This window comes from Hemiscyllium ocellatum, chromosome 26 (genome assembly GCF_020745735.1).
Source record: "Hemiscyllium ocellatum isolate sHemOce1 chromosome 26, sHemOce1.pat.X.cur, whole genome shotgun sequence".
Classification (NCBI taxonomy): Eukaryota; Metazoa; Chordata; class Chondrichthyes; order Orectolobiformes; family Hemiscylliidae; genus Hemiscyllium; species Hemiscyllium ocellatum.
In genome coordinates, this window is record NC_083426.1 from 4,831,321 (window position 1) to 4,857,614 (window position 26,294).

At 43.1% G+C, this 26,294-nt stretch overlaps 1 protein-coding gene across 1 annotated transcript in view; it reads right to left on the minus strand.

Moving 5' to 3' along the window:
* The window catches only part of capza1b (capping actin protein of muscle Z-line subunit alpha 1b), a 57,828-nt gene extending 31,974 nt beyond the window's left edge, over positions 1-25,854 (minus strand). Inside the window, exon 1 of the mRNA XM_060845293.1 lies at positions 25,775-25,854. Within this exon, the coding sequence (XP_060701276.1) occupies positions 25,775-25,819 (45 nt within the window). The 5' untranslated portion in view covers positions 25,820-25,854. The remainder of the gene's footprint in view (positions 1-25,774) is intronic.
* Positions 25,855-26,294: the final 440 nt, after the last annotated feature.

Consider the following 26,294-nt stretch of genomic DNA (forward strand, 5'->3'; position numbering starts at 1 on the left):
TCACCTCCTTCATCTTTATTCTGGGCCCTAGAGGGAGAGAGAACGATCACCCATGTGCACAGGGACGTGAGTTCATAGTCTCCTCTGGAAGAGCAGTTTCCTAATGAATTATATAGTCATTTTACAGGAAGGAGCATATAGATACATTAACATACATATTGATTGGGTGACTGTTACAATCAGCGAGTGTCAATAGTAAAGGTTAGGCCATCTGCTGTTACACAATGAATAACTGGCTTCACAATGAAAACTTTTCACCTTGTTAAACTGACCTTACACAATGAAATATACCTCATCTTGTTAAATGGCTCTACACAATGAATGCTTTCCCACCTTTTAACCTACTACCCTTGCCTCCAGCACCCCATTGTTAACTAAGTTCTTAACATGCTCAGCTGAATATCTTGTTTCACAAAACTCTGAACTTGACTCTTTCCCTGCTTGCTTATACCCTATCCACATTCTCATTCCCTCCTTTTATCATTTCATGATGACCACATAGATGGCACGACCAGCTTTCATAAGACTCTGACAGCCAGTATTTAAGTTATTGATACACAGCATACAGTGATTATAACAACAAAAAAACTAGTCTGTTTCAAGTAAATGGAATTTGAAGAATCCTCTCCAAGTGGGGGAAAAAATCTACCAGTAAAGTTCTTAAAACCACAGTCCTTCGTCACCACTCCATCCCCAACAAGCAGAGTGGAAACGAGCCAGTTCTCCCAACGTTTCGTAAAGTCCAACCTGGAAACTAAATTCAGCCTGTCCTTGCATCACTCCTCAGAGAAATCTGAATTTTTAGATAAGGGCAGTTAAATGCTTCTCAAAACTGACGAGATTTCCATCCTTCCAGAAATGTTTGAGGTGGAGGATACCAGCATATCTGAGTGTGCAGTAGCTGCAGCAGCATAGGTGAACGCAGCATTCTTTGCTGCTTCTGCTCGTGCTGTGTTGTTAAACTGAACAAAGCCAACTGGCTATTGTGATGTTAACTTGATCAGTGAATCTTCATATCACTTCAATGGTTGAAAGACAAGGTAAAGCTCATGTGGTTTAATGTCCATAGGAAGGCCACTGACAGAAAGCATACTGACCTCCTCTTCACTGTTAACTTATTCACTTTTCATGGTCATGACAGGGGAGCTGACTGAATCCACTGGATCAGGTTGTGGAGGGGTGGCAGTGGTCCAAAAGCACGCTCTACTTGTGAATGGAGAAACTCTAGAGATGATGTTAGCCGCTGAAAGTATCTTTGCATTTTCTCTCTCATTTCTTCCTTGTCAAGACGACAGTAACACATTTAACTACACTAAATTCTGCCTGCCTATTTCAATATTCTTTGAATTCTTGAAGTCTGTTACTCTGGTCATTATTTATGACATTATCAAGTTTTATATAGGCCATAAACTTCTAACTTGTACTGCCTAAACAATTCAGTCAATTATAAACAACAATCAACGGTACTAAAATCAAACCCTCGGGTACCTCCATTCAGGTTATTCAAAAATTATTTTCCTTTGACAAATGAATACCTGGCTAATGTGAAAACCGTCAGGAAAAGTTTTTAAAAAGTCTGGTACAGCTAGAAAAACAAAATGTTTTCCTATGCTTTAGCAATTGAAGAGGCAGCTGGCAATTTTGGGAGAGATCAACATTCCTTGAATTTACAATATGAAGGGAGCTAATGAAGTCTTAACAATAATTAACAGAATTTAAGCAGCTCAGCCTCAAGTTATAGAGTCATAGAGATGTACAGCATGAAAACAGACCATTCGGTCCAACCTGTCCATGCCAACTAGATATCCCAACACGTCCCTGCCGACCAAATACCCCAACCCAATCTAGTCCCACCTGCCAGCACCTGGCCCATCTACCTTCAAATCCTTCCTATTCATATACCCAACCAAATGCCTCTTAAATGTCGCAATTGTACCAGCCTCTACCACATCCTCTGGCAGCTCATTCCATACATGTACCACCCTCTGCGTGAAAAGGTTGCCCCTTAGGTCTCTTTTAGATCTTTCCCCTCTCACCCTAAACCTTTGCCCTCAAGTTCTGGACTGCCCGACCCCAGGAAAAGTTCTGATATTCTCTAGAAAATCTTAACAAAACATCAAACTCAAAATGCACTCTTATTTTTGTAAACACTCTGTACAGCATCAGCAGAGATATTTTAATACAAAACTCTCATCTGGCTAAAGCATGACCACTGACCCAGCTGTTTTTTATCCAAACAGGCATTGTAGAATTTCAAACAAATCAGGGGCTCAAGGCACTCAATTAGTTATAAGGTTACAAGTTTGATAATTTTAAAAAGGACATAATGTTGTACAATTTCAATCTAAAAACAAAATCAGTCCCACTATACAGTCCACAAAATACATTGAATTGAGATCCTGATTCAAACAAGGCAAAACAATTACTTAAAAGGATTTTCTTAACCGGTATTTTAACAAACCAACATTTTTAAACATCAAACACTCTCATCAAACTCACTCTTTACATTGAAGATTTCCTTTTTCAACCCAAGTATTAGTACAACCTTAATTTCAGCATTTTTTTTGCATCTTATCACTGAAACCACACTTATAAAAAGAGAAAGCCCTCGCAGTGGACCACATGGCGCTGCACTCCAAGCCACTCTCCTACCCCAGAACAAAGACTCACAGAGTCTCAAATTTTGTCACGATGGGACTTTAATCCCTTTCTCACTTTATTCCTCACTAGGGCTCGAACCTCACTTAAACAGAGAGCTCAAAAATCGCTTGAACCCAAGTAATGCACAAATTTCTGCCTGCCAGCACATTTGCAAAACTGTCTCTCTCGACTGAACTAATTACCAATCGAGGAATCCATAGAATAGAGAACAACTGAAGAAGCGGACTGTCTCCAGCATACAGGAATATTGAGAAGGATCAAGGTTTAAAACCTTATCTTGTGGGTTGGTCCATCTCAAGACACTAATGTCCCGGGCGGCGGTTAGGGCGGCACAGTGGTTAGCACTGCTGCCTCACAGCGCCTGAGACCTGGGTTCAATTCCCGCATCAGGCAACTGACTGTGTGGAGTTTGCACGTTCTTCCCGTGTCTGCGTGGGTTTCCTCCGGGTTCCTCCCACAATCCAAAGATGTGCGAGTCAGGTGAATTGGCCATGCTAAATTGCCCATAGTGTTAGGTAAGGGGTAAATGTAGGGGTATGGGTGGGTTGCGCTTCGGTGGGTCGGTGTGGACTTGTTGGGCCGAAGGGCCTGTTTCAACGCTGTAAGTAATCTAATCTAATGTAAAATCGCAAACACTAAATAATAGAAACATAATGTAAGGAGTTTATACATCTCTACAATACTTTATTTAATGCATAAATTACTTAAATAATAATGTAACTTTGCCTTAAATAAAAGTTACTGGTAGAGAATCTTTTCTCTTGGACCCTCAACTGACTAGTCTGTCAGTAAATGCAGTAAATTTCCTGTATTTGAAGAATATATTTTCCAGTTTATTGAGTATAAATTCATATGGTGCCAGTTAGAGTTATAGAGATTAAGGAGGTAAAACTACACTGTGTCTCTGAGCATTTTGCTTCGTATGAGGGGGGAAGCAGGACGATAACATCTTCAGTTGAAGCAAAACGCTCAGAGACAGTGTGTAGTTTTACTTCCTTCATCTATATTCTGGGCTCTGGAAGGAGTGAGAATGATTACCCATGTGCACAGAAACATGATTTCTTGGTCTTCTCTGGAAGAGCAGTTTCTTAATGAATTATATAGTTGTTTTACTGGGATGAGCATCCAAATAAGGCAACATACTGTGACTGTTACAATCAGCGAGTGTCAATAGTAAAGACTAAGCCATCTGTTTTACACAATGAATGTTTTTAATCTTAACTGGCTTCACATAATGAATACTTTTCACGTTGTTCAACTGACCTTACATATTGAATGTTTCCAAAATTGTTAAATGGCTCTACATAATGATTGCTTCTCCACCTTGTTAACCTATTACCCTCACCTCCAGCACCCTATTGTTAACTACAAGTACTTATCTGATCTGAGTCATGCTCAACTGAACCTCTTGTTTCACAAAACTCAGAACTTGACTCTTTCCCTGCTTGCTTATGTACATCACACATGGGGTCTCAAATCCCATTGTGCAGTCTTTCTCCATTTAAACAACTCCTCTACTCTACCTGCCAAAATGCATAACTTCATTTTCCCACATTATATTGTCAAGTTTTCATGCATTACTTAACCTGTCTATATCCCTCTACAGTCAAGAGAAACTGAGGACTACAAATGGAGATCAGTCAAAAAATGTGGCGCTGGAAAAGCACAGCAGGTCAGGCAGCAGCTGAGAGCAAGAGAATCTACATTTCAGCCATAAGCCCTTCGGGAGGGTGGGGCAGGTAAGTGGAAGGAAAATGGACAGGTGGTACATTTGAAGAGGGTGGTGCTGAGTTGGAGGGTTGGATCTGGGATGGAAAGGGAGGCGAGAGAGGAAACTGACTATATCCCTCTACACACTCCTCACATCATCCTCACCATTTGTCTTTCCAAATATTTGTGTCATGTGCAAACGTGGTTATTGTACACTTTTCTTATCCAAGTCATTAAGACATACTTTAATGAATTATGGATCCAGCACTGATCTTTGTGGCAGTCTACTAGTTACAGGTTACCTTTCTGAAAATGACCCCTTATCCCAATTTTGAGTCTATTAAGTAGTTAATGCTCTGTCCATGCTGATACACTACCTCCAACACCATGGGTTCTGTTTTTCTGTTGCTTAACGTGAGACATTACTAAATTCCAGCCACTGCTACCCACTTATTTATCCTAGTTCTTACCTTAAAAGAATTTAATTTATTTGTCAATCATGATTTTCTTCTTGTGCTGACTTTGCTTGATTGTTTATGTAATTCCAAATGCTCGGCTATTTCATAATCTATAATAGATACCAACATTTTCCAAATAACAGACACAAAGTCTTCAAGATAACAGGAACAGACAGGATAGATGAAGATGAACTCCCCTCAACCAGTGGAAATGCTGGAATTAAGGGGCGTACTCTGAGAATTTGGGACATACCATTCAGGAGAGATGTTAGGAAATAATTCTGCACGATAGGTGGCAGGGGTTTGGAACTCTTCCACAAATGGCAGTGGATTCTAGATCAATTGTTAGTTTTACATCTGAGAAAGATAATTTTGTAAGGGCCAAAGGCAGGTATATGGAGTTAGACCACAGATCAGCCATAATTGCACTGAATGGCATAACAGGCTCTGAGGGACTGAATTCCTATTCCTATGTTACTGTGTAATTGGCCTACTGTCATTTTTTTTTGTCTCGCTTTTAAAGTACAATGGTAGATTTCTAATTGCCTGGAACTTTGCCAGAATCTGAACATTCTTAGAGATTACTACAACTGTTTCTGTAGTTAATTCACTAAATATTCTAGGATGCCACCCAGCAGGCGGCCCAGAGACATCATAAATTTGGCAGTCAATATAACATCAACTTCATCATTATTACCATTTTGACCAGCTTTTATGACAAGTGAAATATTGTGAAAATAATGTGAACAGTAGTGTCTTGGTATAATTGGACACGTGCTGCACTTGAGAATCCTGCCCACTGCTTAGTTGCTGCCAGCCACTTTGGAGCTGAACGGTTTGAAGCCAGTGAGAAACAGTCTTATCTCAAAGTTAGGAAATGGAGGGTGATTTCTTCATTGCCACATAATCTGAAGCAGATTGTGCACAGGAAGTATCTGAAGGCATTCAAAACTAACAGCACATACAGACCACAGAGAGAGATGTGAGCAGCAAATTGACTATTTGTTTTTTAATATATTTTTAAACTTCTTTCAAATCAAAAAGGGCTGAAGTACATAATCTAGTTTGACAAGTGAAAATGTCACTTAATCCTTCACTGTCAGAGGTGCCATGTTAAAACAAAGCCCCACCTGCTGTTTAGGCACATTTCAGACAGGAGCTGAGCAGATAATCTAGTGCAAACAATTCTCTTTCAATTGCTAAAGGAACACCACTGCCTGCAAAGTCCCCTCCAAGCTACTCACCATCCTGACAGGGAAACTGCCATTCCTTTACTGTCATTGGATCAAAAATCCTGGAATTCTCTCATAGCAACTGTAGACCAAGGGAGCTCACCACCTTCAAGGGCAACTAAGGATGGGCAATAAATGCTGGCCAGCCAGCGACATCCATGACCCACGAATTAATTTTTTAAAAATTACCAACGTGAACAGTCTATTCTCTCAGCCTGCTGTTTATCAAGCTACACTCAAAGTTCATGGGTCAGGGAAGGAAGAAGAAGATTGCCTCCAAAAGTCCCAGAATTGCCCATGAAAACTGAAACACGGGTAGGCAAAGAAATGCAACCCTGCACCTAATATCTGTGGAAGGCAGAACAGCTAAGTTACTGCTGTTCCTTTCAGAAACCCTCATTCTCTTGCATAGGCTACTCCAGTTCAAAACCCATATTCTCCTTTCTTGTTCATGCTGCTCAAGATACAAAATCTATGAAGGGTGGAGCTGCAAGAACAGCAAAGAGGAACTGTCAACTGCCATGATGGTAATTAGCATACTGTCTGGAATACTTCTCTGACATCCGAGTTACTAACCCACTAATTTAAGTACTCACTGCCCACAATCTACATATTTGTACTTTAAATGTTGAACTAGATGAAAGTACAGATACTGCTGACAGCTGCAATGCTGCTTCCCTAAATGGTGAATTTCATAATGCTGAGGTTCACTGAAGGCAACTTCAATCCGATGGCTAGATCTTGTCATTACAATACATTGCAAACATGGTTGCCTATTTGAACGATGGGGATGCATGTTGGGGTACAGCAGGGAGAATATGGGGAAACAAGGTCATCACATTGAGGGCAAGAAGAGCCCAGTGCAAATCCACAAGTGGCACATTCCAGTGCTTCTGTACACACACTGCACTTGTTTCCCACACAGGAAGTTTCACACTGTGTCACCAAAAACAGCCAGCAGTCAATATGAATTCACTGTGTTCTCTGCTCAACAATTTCTGTTCTTGTCTTGACTTGATTGATCACAGGCTTCAACTCCCAATGCTGAAAGTTAAAGTGTCTGTAAACACAATTTCAAATCTTCCAATTATACACTCACTCCTAGAGGGTCTGATGGATGAAGAAATTTGTTTCACAGACCCTTTCACGACTCAACTGCTAGAAAAATACTTCTGCAGCTTGGTTCATGTTGTAAAGGTCAATCTGCTCATAACAATACCTCACAAATAAACATGACTTAGATCAGATAATTCATTTAAAGGCTATTCTTTGAGTGTTACATCTTGAACAGAATAGAATTTGTCTATTCTTCTTTCAAATAATCTCACTGAATGCCTTAAGGTGATGCCTTGTGTTAAAAATCATGTAAACACTATCCAATTTGTAAAAAACAGGTGAGAATATTGGTGGAAGATATACCATGTGCCCTACAATAACAAGCATCTGGATGAGACAGACAAGGTAAAAACTAAAACAGCATATAAGCAACGGACCCTTTTGGCTTGTTCAACATAATGGTGATATCTCCATTCTTGCCAGACCAACCAGTTCTTGAACAGAAAACGCCCCACTAGCAGAGGGTGAAAATAGAAACTCATATCTGCAATTCTAATTAAATTGTCACCATCGCCTTTAATAATCTAATGCAAAATCAGCATTTCAACTTCCAGCTAGCATATGTTGTGAAAATTATATCGCGGTGTTTTTCTTTCTGACCTAGTCTTCTAACTGCATTGTGACTGCACACTGGATTGTAGATTATATTGTATATTTACTTCAGAACAAGGTCTCTATTTTTTGTCTTCCTTTGAAGAACTTTGTTCAATACTTGCTAACTTTTAAGACAGCAGGAATAAATTTTGGGATTTAGAAATTTAGGAATCGTACTTTAAAAAAAACTAACCATCCCCAATTCACAGTACTCATCAGCAACCCTGCTCTGGTATAGAATTGTTTTTGAAGAAATCAAAGGATGTGAACATCACCGTCTTGGCCAGCATTCATTGCAAACACACACAACGCACTCTGGCTGGGGGATTTTAATATTCACCAGCGAGTGGCTTGGCAGCAGCATGACTGATTGAACTGGTTGGGTCATAAAAGACATTGCTGCTAGACTGGGTCTGCAGCAGGAGTGAGGGAATCAAGAGCATATTTGACTACGTGGTTAGCAACCTGCCACCTGCAGATACATCTACCCATGACAGCATCGATAAGAGTGACCACAGCACAGCCCACGTGGAGACGAAGTCTCACTATGACATTGAGAACACCCTCAATCGTGCTGTGTGGCACTAGCACTGTGCTAAATGGGACAGGCATTGAACAGATCTGGCAACTCAAGACTCTGCATCCATGAGCCACTGTGGGACATGAACAGCAGCAGATTTGTACTCCAGCACAGTATGCAACCTCATGGCCTAGCATACCCTACCACTCAACTATTACCATCAAGTCATGGGATCAATCCTGGTTCAATGGAGTGCAGGAGGGCGTGATAGAATCAGCAGCAAGAATACCTAAAAATGAGATGTCAACCTGGAAACCACCAAACAGGACTACTCGCATGCCAAATAGCATAAATAGCAAATGATAGACAGGGCTGAGCATTCCACAACCAACAGATCTGAGCTCTGCAGCCTGCCACATCCAGTTGTGAGTGGTGGTGGACAGTTAAACAATTCATTGGAGGTGTCTCCACAAATATCCCCATCATCTTCAATGATGGTAGCCCAACACATCAGTCCAAAACATAAGCCTGAAGCATTTGCAGCAATCTTCAGTCAAGTGTCAAGAGGATGAGCCATCATAGCCTCCTCCAGTGGTCCTCAGCATTCCAGATACCAGGCTTCAGCCATTTGATTCACACCATGTGATACCAAGAAGTGGTTGGAGGCACTGGATACTGCGAGGACTATGGGTTCTGAAAATTCTGGAAATAGGACTGAAGACTTGCACTCTGGAACTTGCCACGCCCCTCGCAAAGCATTCCAGTACATTTGCAACACTGGCATCTACAGTACTCAACAATGTGGGGAAAACATTCAGGTCATAGAGATGTACATCATGGAAACAGACCCTTTGGTCCAACTCGTCCATGCCGACCAGATATCCTAAATTAATCTAGTCCCATTTGTCAGCACTTGGCCCATATCCCTCTAAAATCTTCATATTTGTATATCCATCCAGATGCCTTTAAAATGTTGTAATTGTACCAGCCTCCCCACTTCTGCTGGCAGCTCATTCCATACATGCACCACCCCCTGCGTAAAAAAAGTTGCCCCCGAGGTCCCTGTAAATTTCTCCCCTCACCCTAAACCTATGCCCTCTAGTTCTGGACTGCCCCACCCCAGAGAAAACACCTTATCTGTTTACCCTATCCACACCCCTCAGCCTCCAGTGCTACAGGAAAAACAGCCCCATCTATTCAGCCTCTCTACAACACAAACCCTCCAACCCTGGCAACATCCTTCTAAAACTTTTCTGAATTCTTCCAAGTTTCACAACATCCTTGCTCCAGCAGGGAGACCAGAGTTGCATGCAGTATTCCAACAGCAGCCTAACCAATGCCCTGTGCAGCCACGACATGACCTCCCAACTCCATTACTCAATGCACTGACCACTAAAGGCAAGGATACCAAACGACTTCTTTGTTATCCTATCTACCTGTGAGTCACTTTAAGGGAACAATGAACCTGTACTCCAAGGTCTCTTTGTATGCCCTGTACACACAAAGCAGGACACTGTCCCGTCTACTCGAGATCAATAACGTGATGTAAAGTGTCATCTACAGAACTATCAAGCAGCACCTGCTCAGCGACTCTCAGTTCGGGTTCCAAGAGAGCTGCTCAGTTCCTGACCTCATTATGGTCTTGGTTCAAACACAGACAAAAGAACTTAATTCCAGAGGGGAGGTGAGAGTGACAGCCCTTGGTGCTCGACCGAGTGTGGCAGCAAAGAGACCTTGCAAAACTGGAATCAATGGATATCAGGGAGTAAACTCTCCACTGGGTGTAGTCGTACCTGGCATATAGGAAGAAAGTTGCGGGTGTTAGAGGTCAGTCATCTCAGCTCCAGGACATCTCTGCACGAGTTTCTTAGGCATAACCACCCTGAGCTGCTTCATCAATGACCTTTCCTCTATCAAGGTCTAAGTGGGGATGCCTACAACTGTTTGTGCAATGTTACACTTTAGGGAAAGTTAAAAATCAGACAACAACAGGTTATAGTTCAACAGGTTTATTTGTAAGTACTAACTTGCAGATCGCTGCTCCTTCATCAGGTAGCTGTGGAGCAGGATTATAAGACACAGAATTTATAACTGATGAAGGAACAGCACTCTGAAAGCTAGTACTTCCAAATAAACTTGCTGGACTCTGACCCGGTGTTGTATGATTCTTTTAACTTTGCCCAGCCCAGTCCAACACCGGCATCTCCACAACATGGCATTTTGGGGAGGCAACAGCTGAGTGGTATTATTGTTGAACTGTTAATCCAGAGGTCATGCAATGATCTGGGACCTGGTTTCACATCAGGTCATAACAGGTAGTGGAATTTGAATTCAATAAAAATGTGGAATGGAGAGTCTAAAGATGACAATGAATCCATGTCAATCGTCTGGAAAAACCCATCTGGTTCACTAATACCCTTTTGGGAAGGAAATCTGCTGACCTTACCAGGTCTGGCTTACATGCAACTCAAGACCCACAGCAATGTGAACATAGAACATAGAAAAATACAGCGCAGTACAGGCCCTTCGGCCCTCGATGTTGCACCGACCAAAGTCTACCTAACCTACACTAGCCCAATAACCTCCATATGCTTATCCAATGCCCGCTTAAATGACCATAAAGAGGGAGAGTTCACCACTGCTACTGGCAGGGCATTCCATGAACTCACAACCCGCTGAGTAAAGAATCTACCCCTAACATCTGTCCTATACCTACCACCCCTTAATTTAAAGCTGTGTCCCCTAGTAACAGCTGACTCCATTAACAGAAAAAGGTTCTCAGTGTCTACCCTATCTAAACCCCTAATCATCTTGTACGCCTCTATCAAATCTCCCCTAAACCTTCTTTTCTCCAATGAGAACAGTGCCCCAAGTGCCTCAGCCTTTCCTCATATGATCTTCCTACCATGCCAGGCAACATCCTGGTAAACCTCCTCTGCACTCGTTCCAATGCCTCCACATCCTTCCTATAGTATGGCGACCAAAACTGCACACAATACTCCAGATGAGGCCGCACCAGAGTCTTATACAACTGCAACATGACCTCCGGACTCTGGAACTCAATTCCTCTACCAATAAAGCCCAGTACACCATATGCCTTCTTCACAGCACTATTTACCTGGGTGGCAACTTTCAGAGATCTGTGTACATGGACACCAAGATCCCTCTGCTCATCCACACTACCAAGTAGCCTACCATTAGTCCAGTAATCCATCTTCTTGTTACTCCTACCAAAGTGAATGACTTCACACTTAGCTACATTGAACTCCATTTGCCACCTTTCTGCCCAGCTCTGCAACTTATCTATATCCCGCTGTAACCTGCCACATCCTTCTTTGCTGTCCACAACTCCACCGACTTTCGTGTCATCCGCAAACTTGCTCACCCAGCTTTCAAGCCCCTCCTCTAGATCATTTATAAAGATGACAAACAGCAATGGTCTCAAAACAGACCCTTGTGGAACACCGCTAGTAACTGCACTCCAAGATGAACCTATTCCATCAACTACTACCCTCTGTCTCCTTCCAGCCAGCCAATTCCTAATCCAAACCTGTAATGCACCCTCAATGCCATACCTCCGTAGTTTTTACATTAGCCTACCATGGGGTACCTTATCGAACGCCTTGCTAAAATCCATATGCACCACATCTACTGCTTTACCCTCGTCCACCTCCTTAGTCACCTTCTCAAAGAACTCAATAAGGTTTGTGAGGCACGACCTGCCCTTCACAAAACTATGCTGACTATCCTTGATCACATTATTCCTATCCGGATGTTCATAAATCCTATCCCTTACAATTTTCTCTAAGACTTAGAGGTCAACTTTTAATTGCCCCCTAGGCAATTAGGCAAGGGCAATAAATGCTGGCTTATGTGGCGATGCCCTCATCCTGTGAACGAATAGAAAAAGCATTCACAACTTCAGATACTCAATTAGTCCACGTTTAAATGCAACAAAACCTGGACAATGTCCAGGCTTGTGCTGACAAGTGGCAAGTTTCAGTCGCAGCACACAAATGCCAGGCAGTGATATCTCAATAAAAGACAATCTAATCACTACTCCTTGACATGCAATGGTGTTACCATCACTGAATCCTCCACCCTACTTCCTAGGGGTTACCATTGACCAGAAAGCTAACTGGATGCACCACATAAAAGATGGCTGCAGGACCAAGTCAGAAGCTGGGAATACTGCAACGAGTAACTCCTGACTCCCCAAAGCTTGCCCAAGATTTATAAGGCACAAGTCAGAAGAGTGATGGAATATTCCCCACTTGCCTGGATGGGTGCAGCTCCAACAACACACAAGCAGCTTGACACTATCCAGGTCAAAGCAGCCCACTTGACTGGTACCACATCAACAGACATTCATGCTATCCAACACCAACTATCAGGAGCATTAGTGTGTACCACCTACAAGACTCACTGCAAAAATGCAAAGATTCTTACAAAGCATCTTGCAAATCCAAGACCACTTCCACCTAGAAGAACAAAGGCAGCAGATACATGGGAATACCACCACTTTCAATTTCCCCTCGAAACCACTTGCCAACCTGAATTGGAAATATATTTCCATTCCTTCACTGTTGCTGGGTCGAAATGCTGGAATTTCTTAACAGCATTGTGGATCAACACAGCATGTAGATTGCAGTGGTTCAAGGCAGCAGTTCACCGCCTTAGTCACCTTCTCAAGGACAACTAAGGTCATTAAATGCTGGCTCAACTAATGATGCCCATATCCTACAAATGACAAAAAAATGACAGCACGCAGCAAGAATTTGGTCTCCCAGTGCAAACCTGCAATAACCCTGCTCCATTGCAGACTCACATACAGCATGGAGCAACAATCTTGCTTCAATGCATAGAATAACTCTTATTAATATTATTCTATGTCATCTAAAATTGTAGGTTTTAAGGAAGGCAAGTGGCATATTGTTTAAGTCAAGGGAAGAGGAATATTATTGTTGGGATATTTTACTGCAGTTGTACAGGGTATTCGTATTTCCTCAAGTTGTGGACTGAACAGCAAATGACTATTTCTTTGGTAGCAAAATTATTTTCAGCGATATTAATAAAATTTGACTACAGCAATACTTTGTAATTCAAGGACAGCTACATGAAACGACTTTGTTCTGCAAGGCTGCCTGGCCATGCTTGTTCATGGAAGATAATACTTGAATCAATATTCAAATGAGTTTGAGCAACAACAATCGTACTTCACTCAAAGCCTAACATAATTTCAAACACAATCTTTATTAATACTGAGGTAGCTTAGATCACCGATGAACAGACTTCCAGGGAACACTTCAGTGATACACACTTCTGCCTTGCATTACTGAGAACCTCTCATGATACATGGAATCTAGTTCTCCTGTAGCTAAATCAGAAATAACATGACATTCTTTTCAAAACCATCACAATCAACCCACAGCCCAACAATCACTTCACAGATCATGATGCAGTCCACCTTGCACAAGGTAATGACCTGGGCAACATCCAAATTTGAGCTGAAAGTGGTGAATGATATTCAAGTCAGATAAATGCCAGGCAGTAAATAACAAGAAAAACTGCTCATCAATGTCAGCATCACTTAATTCCCACCAAAGGCCATCACAAACCAGAAAATTTACTGGACCAGTCTAATAATTATTGGAAAGTCTCTGGGAGCCAGAGTATGGCAATCTGGCATAGTTCGAGAAAGTGCCAGTACAGTCTCCACTTTCTGGAAAGGTACAATTGTAACTCAAGCTTGATGCAATCAAGGGCAAAATAAAGTATCTGTTTCTCATCCCCAACCTGGACGGGTGTTTCAAACTTTCCACTGCTATCTCCATAAAATTAGCTTTCAATCTTGATTTTATCCTATATCCATTTTTATCTGATTATGCCACTTTGCAGTACTCTTAGAACTTCAAGGACAAGATGAACAGGAGGAAATCATTCACCCACCTGAGCCTGTTATGTTAGTGTACTGAATCATGACCAATCTGGCAATCTCTGATTTGGAAATCATTGGTAATCCTGTCTCAAAAATCTCAGGGTTTACAAATGACTCCAAATACCAACAGCTTTTCAATGGCAAGGCCTCAGACTCAATATCTTTCACACAAACAATTCAATTCTGATACCATTCTTGAAGCCCTAGCTTTAATTTTAATGCACACTCTCCAATCCCTTAATGTTACAACTTGCAACCTTGTTTTTAAATCCATCCATGGTCTGACTTCACCTAACTTTAACCTTCTATAGCCTTAATACTGTTCTCCAATTCTAGTCACTTGACCATCACTTTTTAAAAACTGCTCTTGCATTGGCAACCCAAAGTGTAACAATTGCAAGAGTGGGGATGATGGGGCTGAGGGACGAGGGGCCTGTTAGAGCAGGAATTCAGATATTATTGCCAAGGCCCCAATCCGAAGGGTCTGTTTCCATGCTGTATGACTCTATAACTCTGGGATTATCTTCCTCAAATACCCCACTTCTTTCCTCTAAGTCACTTGAAACTTAGCAGACAGACCTTTTCAATATCGGTTTTAATATCTTGCATCTTCCTGCCAAAGTTTATTTGTTAATCGTTCATAAACATCACTGCAAGAAAAGTGTTATATAAATAAGTACAATCTGTTATTGCAGTACCAATGTGCCACATCGTTCCTTCTGGTGGAGGCTCAGCACAGTTTGTGTCCCAGACTGTTTTCCACTGTGACCCCACAGGATTGAAAATTGTCACACCAACTTTTTCATGATGAGGGTGAGGAGGGGCGGAGAGAACGAGCTTGTTAGAGCAGGAGTACAGATTTTAATCTGTTCGAGCCCACTCACATTCATTGCTGCCTCAGCCCTTACAATCTCAAAATTTCAGTTTGCAACATCACTTAAAGTCCTGACTCCCATTTTTGGAATCTCTGACACAGATGTTATGTACTCACTCATAGTAGACAAGCAAGAGGCTAGAAGAACAAAGCAAGCCAGGCAGCAACAGGTGGTGGTGAAGTCGATGTTTCGGTGTAACCCTTCTTCAGGACTGAGAGTGGGTGGAGGGGGAGCTGCAGATAAAGGGGGTGGCAGGGGCAGGGGCAGGGTGGTGAAAAGGGACTAGGTGAAGACAGGTAGAGGGTCTGACCTTTATGAGAGATATGAATCTGGTTGGTGGCAGGGAGGAGTGGAAGGGAGGGAGTGGGGCCAGGAAGGGAGTCGGGGGATGGGAAGGGAGGTTATTTGAAATAGAAAAACTCAATGTTGAGTTCTTTAGGCTGGAGGCTGTCCAGGCAGTAAATGACGTGCTGTTCCTCCAATTTACAGTTTGGTTCGTTGTGGCAATGGAGGAGGCCAAGGATGGTCATGTCAGAAAGCGAGTGGAAAGAGGAATTAAAATGGGCAGTGATTGGGAGGTCCAGTCAGCCTCTGCAGGCCAGGCTGAGATGTTCGGCGAAATGTTTCCCGAGTTTAAATTTGGTCTCCTCAATGTAGAGAAGACCACATTGGGAGCACTGGAAACAGTAAACTAGGTTGCAGGAGAGTCAGGTGAACTATTTGAAGGCCTGGATATAAGTGAGGGGCGTGGTGTGCTGGCAGGTTTGCATCTTTCCTGGTTACAGGGGAAGGTACCTGGGGCTTGTGTGGGTCAGGGGGCAGCTCTTGGAAGTATGGTCGAGTTGGAGTTGGCAAAAATGTTTAAGGATGATGTGCTGGACACAGAGACTGGCAGGGTAGTAGGCGAGGAAAATTGGCCTACTGTCTTTATTGCGTTTGGTGGGGGGGGGGAGGAGGATTTAAAGTAGTGGAACGGGGAATGGAGGTGGTGCAGTAGAGGGATGGCTGGATGACAGACGGAGGGAAAGCACGTTGCTCCAAATCGGTGGACATTTGGACTGCTTGAGAATGGAATGTTCCCTTGTCCAAGCAGATTCAGTGGAGGCGGAGGAATTGGGAAAATGGGCCAGAGTTCTTGCAAGGTACTAGATGGGAGGAGGTATAGTCCAAATAGTAAACGTCCATCTGGAGGCTGTCACTGGAGATGGAAATGGAGAGGTCAAGAAAGGAGGGGGGGGTATCTGAGATAGACAAAGTGAATTTGAGGGTGGGGTTGAAGTTATGGGCGAAGTCGATAAACTGCTCCAGTTCAGCCTGGTGGCAGGATGCTGCACCAACGCAGTCATCGATATAACGGCGGAACAGTTGGGGCACAAAACTGTTCGACATAGCCAATAAAGAGGCAGATGTAGCTGCGGCCCATCCAGGTGCTCATGGCCGGCCCCTGGACTTGAAGAAAATGGGAGTAGTTAAAGTAAGGGTGAGGACCAGTTCGGTGAGGCAGAGGAGGATATTGGTGTCAGGGGACTGGATGGGTCTATTGAAGAGGAAGAAGCAGAGGGCCTGGAGGCCATCCGTGTGCATGTCTATAGAGAAGATAAAGCGCTTGGGGCTGGGGAACTGGAAGTTACTGAAGAGGTGGAGGGCATGGTTGGCGTCGCAGACGTAGGTGGAAAGTGCCTGAACCAAGGGTGATAGGATGGAGTCGAGGTTGGCTGAGGTATGTTCAGTGGGGCAGGAGCATCCCGAGATGATGGGTTGGCCAGGGTAGTTGGGCTTGTAAATCTTGAGGATCAGGTAGGACCGGGCAGTGTGGGGTTGGATGACATGGTTTGGAGGCAGTGGGAGAGGAGATCACCAGAGGCAACGAGGGTACGGACAGTGTTAGTGATTTTGGCATGATGGATCGCAGTGAGGTTGTGGGAGATAGAATGTGGTGTCGGGGAGTTGGCATTCGGCCTCTGCGACAGAGATCTGTTCTCCAGACTACCACCGCCCCACCTCCGTCAGTGGGTTTGATGGTGAACCAGGGGTCGGTACGGAGAGAGTGAAGCACTGCATGTTCTGAGAGGGTGAGGTGGAGTGGGTGAGGGGATGGAGAAATCGAGGCAGCCGATGTTACGTCAGCAGTGAAACATTTACCCACTAATGTCCATTAAAAATAGAAACAGATCACATCTTGATAATCTTTGCAATGTTATACAATTGTGCACCTTTGAGAACAAACCAGCTGCTACTAAGGGGTAATGCCATAGCTCTTTGAGCAGGTCTTGGAGGAGCATACAGAAGGGACAGGATCAGAAAAGTTTGAAAAATGCAGTTGCAATTTTCACTATTGCAGAATAAGCACATCTTCTAAGCTTTTCTTGCTTGAACACTTCTCGATCTGAACTCTTGGTTGTACTCAACTTCCTGCTATCGCCAGCGAGGCATTTGAATATTACCATTTCAGGTAAAAACATTGCATTTAGCAGAAACCAACTTCCTCTTGCTCACTGGTGCAGCTACTCACTAAAGCATCCGCATTACTTGACTGCAATTCACAGTACACACACTACAAAAACCCACATCCAACAACTGTTGAAATGAATAATGAAACGATGCAGCATAGGAAATATCCATTTGGCTGATCATAACTTCACTGGCTCTATAAATGAGCTCTCAAATGAGTCCATTTCCTGTTTTCCTTTCCCACAGCTCTGAAAAAAGATAACCTGGAAAAGTCCTACTTCATTATTATTTCAAAACCCTTCAGTGATTGAATGCTTCTATAAACAATGATTACAAGTTGAAGAAAATTACCAAGGAATAATGGAAGTCCAGATTAGAATGTCAGCCACAACTCAGTAGCCAACACTTGGACAAATCAAAAGGTAATGGGTTTGAGTCTGATTCCAGAGACAAGCATATAATCTAGGCTAACACTACCTTTGCACTATTGAGAAGAGGCTGCAATGTTGAAAATGCTGTCAGTTTCAATAAGTTGACAAACTATGGGGCCTATTTGGCTACATCATACAGCCAACATGAATCCATCAACTGATATGGTGAATTCAGTCACTGCCTCTGTAGTGCAAACTGGCTGCTGTACTTCAAACACTGGAACAGTGACTACACTTCCAAATAAATTTAGTTGAAAGGAACTTTGGGACGAATTGTGAAAGTTTCCACACAAGTGCATGTTCTTTGCAAAATTTGTTTTAAAAACATTGTTCAATTAACCAACCATCTGAAACCTGATCATCATGGGGCACTTCCAGCTAGGTTTTGGGATACTTTTTTTTAATTGCAGCAGCTAGTGACCCCAACATTACCAGTATCCACACAAAAAAAAATCAGATGATTTCGGATTTAATTTCGGTGCAAAGAAACAGAGGATCTGGAATATATTGCCATTTTCTAAGCTGAAAAATACAGGCAATTTAACTGCAGCATCTTTATTAGTGAATGATGTAGCTTATTATGAAAATAGAGTGACAATGATTGCAGAGAAGACTTAGAAGTACAATCAATTGAGTGTGCTATAGAAATTCCCTGCCTACTTGCAGAGAATTGTTATTCAAGTTTGCTCATGTGTCTCAACTTCAGAAAATGTAACAAGCAATTCTGCAGATAAGACACCTTTTGTAAAAATCTTCTACTCCAACATGCTCTCATCTGAAATTCAAAGTACACAGAATCACAGAGGTGTACAGCAGGGAAAGAGACCCTTCAGTCCAACTCGTCCTTGCGACCAGATATCCCAAATAAATCTAGCCCCATTTGCCAGCATTGGGCCCACATCCCTGTAAACTCTTCCTTTTGCCTTCTGATTCCCAAGCAAGCAACCATTTGGAATTCTCAAAATATTGTCCCATGACCTCCACTTAAAGAACTGAACTTGTCGGATAAATATTGTAATTACACCAGGTCAGAGGTTAGGAATCTTCTGAGTAAGTCACCTCCTGACTCCCCATAGCCTAACCACCATCTAAATGTAGAAGAAAGACTATTCTCCAATTAACTGGATGACAGCATCTCCAACATTCAAGACACTTGATACCCTCCAGGAGAAAGCAGAAATGTGTAACATCTACAGCTTCATCTTTTATCTGAAAGGTAGCACCACCAACACTGCATAATCGACTGGAAGGGGTGTTGCAATCAGGTCACAGAAGAGAGACTACTACCCTTGACCGACTATGCACTTTGCTCAGTACCCAACTCATGCAGACTCAGGTCATCCTGGGCTTGGACTCCAAATGGCCAAAGGTGACACTGAGATTGTAACATTTAACAAAATGACAGGTGATACTCAGTTCAACTGCTTGCAGACATTCCTGTTCAAGTCCACACATTGACAATGAAGATTTAGGCAATAGAGGGTAGCTGGTAACTAGTAATGAATCATGTAATAATGGGGGAAATTAAGTAGTATGTTAAAGAGGAGTTAAATCACCACATTTCCTTTTTAAAAAGTGCTCAAGCATCTGATATATTTTCACGAAGTCCAAAGTAACAAGACAGATAACAGAAACTGAGTTTTCCATTACAAGAGAAACTGGGATGAACGCTCTCATTTTTCTTCAAATTGAGATCCAGAACATTGCTGCAGGATTATTCTTTATATCCAGAACAGCTCTTAAGCTCAACTCATGTTTTTTCCACCATCATCAAATCAGTATAGATTTTTAGAAGTAAAATCAAGTAAATCATTGGTATTTTCCAAATGATTAATTGACATGCAAAGCCCACTAAGAGAAATGTTTCAGGATTGTGTCGTTGGCCTCATGATCTTGAGATGCTTCACTAATGACCTATCTTTCATCATTTGGTCAGGAATGAGGATGTTTCTGAATAAATTCACAACTCCTCAGATACTGAAGCAATCCACGCCCAAATGGAGCAAAACTAGACAATATACAGGTTTAGGCTGACAAGTCACAAGTAACATTCATAAGTGCCAGGCAATGACCATCTTTAAACAGGAAGATCTAACCATTGCCCCTTGACACGCAATAGCATATCCATCAGTGAACCACCACCTCCCCACAACTAAAAGTCTAGAGGTTACCAGTGACCAGAAGCTGAACTGTCAGATAAATATTGTAACTGCACAAGGTCAGAGATTAGGAATCTTTCAAGTAAGTTACTTCCTGACTCCCCACAGTTTAACCACCATCTACAAAGTTTAAAGTCAAGAGTACTCCCCAATTAACTGGATGACAGCATCTCCAACACTCAAGAAGCTCAAAATCCTCCAGGAGTAAACAGTACACACAGCTGCTGAGTGGGTTATCTTCAAGACTTACTGCAAAAAATTAGCTAAGGCTCCTTAGATAGCATCTTCCAAACCCATGACCATTTCCATCTACAAGGACAAGGACCATAAATACATGTGAACACCAAGTTCCCCTCCAAGCCACTCACCATCCTGACGGAGAAATATATCAGCTGTTCTTTCAGTGTCACTGGGTCAAAATCCTCAAATTTCCACCCTGTGGGTCTATATACACCAAATGGATCGCAGTGGTTGAAGAAAATGTTCCTTGAGTGAAACAATTGGGATGAGCAATACATTTTGGCCCAGCCAGCAGCAACCACATTCATGAATGAAATAATAAAGTACACATCAGAATGATTGATGCAGAACTACTCAATTTTCAACTGGTATGCATATCACACATTCAGCATTTGAAATACCCGAAGGCATTCTAGGGCAGTTGAACAAAACTTATAAAGAGGGCAGCCCTGTGGGTCAGTGTAAGCACTGCTGCCTCACAATACCAGAGACGTGGATTCAATTCCAGCCTGGGTAACTGCATAGAGTTTGCATGTTCTCCCCAAATCCGCACAAGACCACCTCCAGATGCTCCAGTTTACTCTTACAGTCCAAAGGCATGCAGGTTAGGTGGATTGGCTGTGTTAAGTTGCCCTGTCATGTCCAGGACAAATGGATTAGACACGGTAAAATGCAGGATAACTGGGGCAGGGGCTGGGTGGGATGCTGTTTGGACCGTCAGCACAGGCTTGATGGACCAAATCGTCTCTATCTACATTGTAGGGCTCTATGATTCCATTTGAGGAGAAGTAAGTACAAAGGAAATGGAGTAAAAACCTGAGTAAAAGAGGGAAATGCTGGCTAGAGAATTGTCAGCTACATCACTTCGTGACTTACAGTAATTATGATATCACACAACTAATCTTAAACTTAATAAGGAAATCGCTTCTAGCAACCAAGGCTATAAACATCCAGCTTTAATATGTACCAGACTCTTCAAATGAGAGCAGTAAAAAGGTGGTTTAAAACATTTTCAGCAAATTGTATTTGTGCTGAAATACAAAATGCATGTGCTATCAACAAACGTAAGCTTAACTGGTCACCAACCAAGATCAACAGATGCTGTGTTCATGGAGATGCCTTTAGCAGATCACAGCCAACAATGATATCTTAATGTCCTTTAACAAGACAGCATCAAGTTTCAGCTAAAGGAGCTCACTGGGAGCCAACAAACTGCAATAATATAGTGCCTTTAGTAGAACAAAAACATTCAAGGATCTTCAAAGGGCTACACATGAAGGGAGCAGGTACAGGAGGAGATTGAAATTGGAAATGAGGCTAGAATTGGAGAATTGTAGAACTCACCAAGTCTTGTAAGGCAGGAGGTGGCTAGTAACTTTTTTTTTGTTTTGGGGAGCAGGATACAGGTAGTGGAGGGATATGAAAGGGCAAAAATTTTTAAATGCAAGGGCTTCTAGAGGTTGGAGCCAATGTAGATAAACAGAGATGATGGACTCAAAGCTCGAATGCAAGCAGTGTATCAGTTAAACACATTAAATTAGAGCATAGATTGGAGGGTAGCCAGGAGATCATTGATCATAGACCTCATTCAATCAGAAATTGGAAATTTTCAAGATGTAAAGAATCTGGAACATGAGAGCACTTTGCAACTGAAAAACAGTAACGACAGCCACAGTAAAAAAAAGTCGAGTAACTGACTGTGACAATAACTGAAACGTTTCTCATTAACAAGCAAACAGTTGTGACCTCCTTTTAAAAAATGTGTACTTTCCACCTCAATTGTCAGCTATCATTCAATAATATTCTCAAAATTACTTTGAAGGCCTATTAATTGCAGTAGTGTGGAGTTAGCGGTTCAAAAATCACTGGTCTACCATGGTCCTTGCATTGGAACGTTTCATTTGCACTTTGATTTTTTTCAGTTTTCAAAGTGATTTTGCAAACCTTCTGCTGTTCATTTTCAAAAACCAAATGAATTAGACATGCTCACATGCCTCCTTTGTGCACCCCAATCTACACCACACCTACTGTTTGCAGTTTCAGTGTCATTGTTCTATTTTACAAGACAAGGAAGTAACCAAGTGCTAAATTTTAAGAATATGAAACTCCAAAATAATTCAAAATCCGCCACCCACAAGTTACAAGACTACAGATCACAAACAACTTGTGTCAATCTCTGGCTATACAGTTTACTGTGTTCAGTCAAAGCAGCTATAACCTGTGGAACTACGCTCCATTAAAAAATTACATTTTGCCTCTGTTGTTTATTGTTTCAATTTTAAAAAAATGCTGTGTATATCTGGATCGTTTCATTGCACTAACATTGAATAACCTGCATTTACTTCATGCCTTTAATGTAAAGCATACAATGTGGCTACAAGAATAGCCAAGAAAATCTCTAGGTAACAACATCAGTTTGTAAACAATATAAACACAGCTCAAGTAAATGACAATGTGAAACTCAGGAGAGACTTAGCAGAATGACTTCCACTGTAATATTGAAAGTTCACCTGGAGGGTGGCACTACATGGAACTTTCAAGTTTTGCTCCAGCCTCAAATGGTTAAGACTGTGATTGTTGGTCCTAGAAACTAACACAGCTCTCTACAAGTGAAAAGGAAATTACTGCATCTGCTGAAAATCGAGTAGAAACAAAATGCTGGAGAAACTCAGGTTTGCCACTGAGATAGAGTAAAAGTTTATATTTCAAGTATGATATAACACTTGAGGAAGGGAAGGGCAGAGAAACTTTTCCCACAGGGCACAAGCTCGGAGAAGCCCCCGTCAGCCTGAGGCAAGAGGTGTCGAGCGATCCTCACCCAGCCTCAGGGAATCTGGTTACTACTCGAGTGGAGTTTACCACCTGTTCCTCCCCACCAAGCCTCGGGAGACTAGTGTTCTCACTTACTTCTCAAATATGTCAGATTTGATTCTTAATCTTTGGCATGAATTGTTTCCAAACTGAAGTTTGGAAAGGAAGTATGAAATGACACTTCGTCATTACGTTACACTGAAAGACTGGAGCGACTGGGCTTGTATACCCTTGAGTTTAGAAGACTGAGAGGGGATATGATTGAGACATATAAGATTATTAAAGGATTGGATACTCTGAAGGCAGGAAACATGTTTTCGCTGATGGGTGAATGCTGAACCAGAGGACACAGTCTAATGTGGATAAATGTGTGGTTATCCACTTTGGTGGCAAGAACGGGAAGACAGATTACTACCTAAATGGAATCAATTTAGGTAAAGGGGCAGTACAGAGAGATCTGGGTGTTCTTGTACACCAGTCAATGAAGGTAAGCATGCAGGTACAGCAAGTAGTGAAGAAGGCTCATCGCATGCTGGCCTTCATAGCAAGAGGGATTGAGTATAGAAGCAAAGAGGTCCTTCTGCAGCTGTACAGGGCCCTGGTGAGACCACAGCAGGAGTATTGTGTGCAGTTCTGGTCTCCAAATTTGAGGAAAGACATTCTGGCTATTGAGGGAGTGCAGCGTAGGTTCACGAGGTCAATTCCTGGAATGGCAGGATTACCTTACACTGAAAGACTGGAGCGACTGGGCTTGTATGCCCTTGAGTTTAGAAGACTGAGAAGGGATATGATTGAGACATATAAGATTATTAAAGGATTGTACATTCTGGAGGCAGGCAACATGTTTCCACTGATGGGTGAGTGCCAAACCAGAGGACACAGTTTAAAAATACGGGGTAGACCATTTAGGACAGATGAGGAGAAACTTCTTCACCCAGAGAGCGGCACGGTGGCACAGTGGTTAGCACTGCTGCCTCACAGCGCCAGGGACCTGGGTTCAATTCCCGCCTCAGGCGACTGACTGTGTGGAGTTTGCACGTTCTCCCCGTGTCTGCGTGGGTTTCCTCCGGGTGCTCCGGTTTCCTCCCACAGTCACAAAGATGTGCGGGTCAGGTGAATTGGCCATGCTAAATTGCCCGTAGTGTTAGGTAAGGGGTATATGTAGGGGTATGGGTGGGTTGTCGCTTCGGCGGGTCGGTGTGGACTTGTTGGGCCGAAGGGCCTGTTTCCACACTGTAAGTAATCTAATAAAAAAGAGTGGTGGCTGTGTGGGATGCTCTGCCCCAGAGGGCAGTGGAGGCCCAGTCTCTGGATTCATTTAAGAAAGAGTTGGATAGAGCTCTCAAGGATTGTGGAATCAAGGGTTATGGAGATAAGCAGGAACAGGATACTGATTAAGGATGATCAGCCATGATCATATTGAATGGTGGTGCAGGCTCGAAGGGCAGAATGGCCTACTCCTGCACCTACTGTCTTGTCTAACTTCAGTTTGGAAACAAAACATGAGCTCTGTTTCTCTCTTCACAAATACTGCCAAACCTGCTGAGTTGTCCCTGCACTTTGTTTTTATTTCATTTTGAATGTAGTTTGGGAATTCTAACCCTTCATACATCGTCATTTGAAGTCACAAGCCAAGTTTGCCAAGTTACATAAAAAGTGACAAAATCAAAATTTTGTATAAGCTAACAGAGCAGGTGAGGGCATTAAAATAAACAAGCACCAAAAGCTAATCTCCAGGGCAATGACTAGTCCATTTACCAAACTTAGCTAATCATCTATATTTGCTGCACGTTTGGCTGCATCACTTAAAGTGTCAAATAGAACACTCCTGCAAAATGTCAATAAGGTTGCAAGCCCAGTCTTGCAAAAAGTTGCTCACAGACTGCAAACAAGGAAGAAGTTAATTGAGAGAATTCCACACTCAAAAAAAAATCAAAACTACAGCTTCATGTGCAACCAATAAGTGAAATCACAAACTTGATCAGGCTCCACGCTTTCCACTTGGAGTGGACAGGTTTGTATGTCGGGGTGGGGGGGAAGAGAGATAAGATGCAACAGTGAACATCGCCGACCTCTTCTCGTGATCCCAAAAGGCTAACTCCCAACTCGTTACAACACGCCAAAGATTAAGTATCCGATCTGACATGTTTGAGGAGTGAGTGAGTGAGGTGGGGAGGAACAGGTGGTAAACTCTGCTGGAGCAGTAACCAGATTCCCTGAGGCTGGGGGAGGATCGCTCCACTCCCCATTGCCTCAGGCTGACGGGGGCTTCTCAGAGCCCGCGCCCGGGGGAGGAGAAGTTTCTCCCTCCCTCCCATGGGGCTGGCAGTCCCTCGGTTTCTCCTCACTCCCCTGCGGGGGAGGGAGTCTCTCGGTTACCCGAAGGGGGAAGCTTGTCCCTGGGATGTTCCCCCCCCCAAGCCCGGCGCCTCCGGTCCCGGGACTGGCAGCCACTGACGGCCCTGACAAAATTCAGGGGTGGACTCCAGACCCGGCCGGCCGGCCGTGGGGAACGATCGCGTGATCAGAGACGGACGGCCCGCCCTGTCAGTGAACGCCCGCTGCCAGGCCCGCTCACCCTGTCGCGGTCCGAAAGCTGCTCCTCCGCCGCCGCCGCCGCCATCTTCAAGCGAGCGCCGTCCCCGCCTCACGGCATCATGGGAGCTACTGGCTCACGCGCGCCGCTCTACAGCCCAGCAGCGGTACTGCAGGCACCAGGCTCTCAGAGGCGGGGAGGAGGACACTGCCACTGTCACCATTCCAATACTCCCTAGTGACCATTGCAACAACTCCCTCGGCCAGTGAGCAACGCAATACCCCCCAATGATCATTGCAGAAACTCCCCAGGGCAATGAGCATTGCAACAAATCTCCAGGCCAATGACCAGACCACTGCAATACCCCCCCAATGATCATTACAGAAACTCCCCACTGAGCACTGCAACACTCCCCAGGCCAGTGAGCACTGCAACACTCCAATTTGATCATTGTAACAATTCCCCTGCCAGAAAACACTGCCCAGTGAGCTTTACCCATTGCTTACGCAGAGTACACCATAAATAGCTAGTCGAGAGTGGGGTGCTGGAAAAGCACAACAGG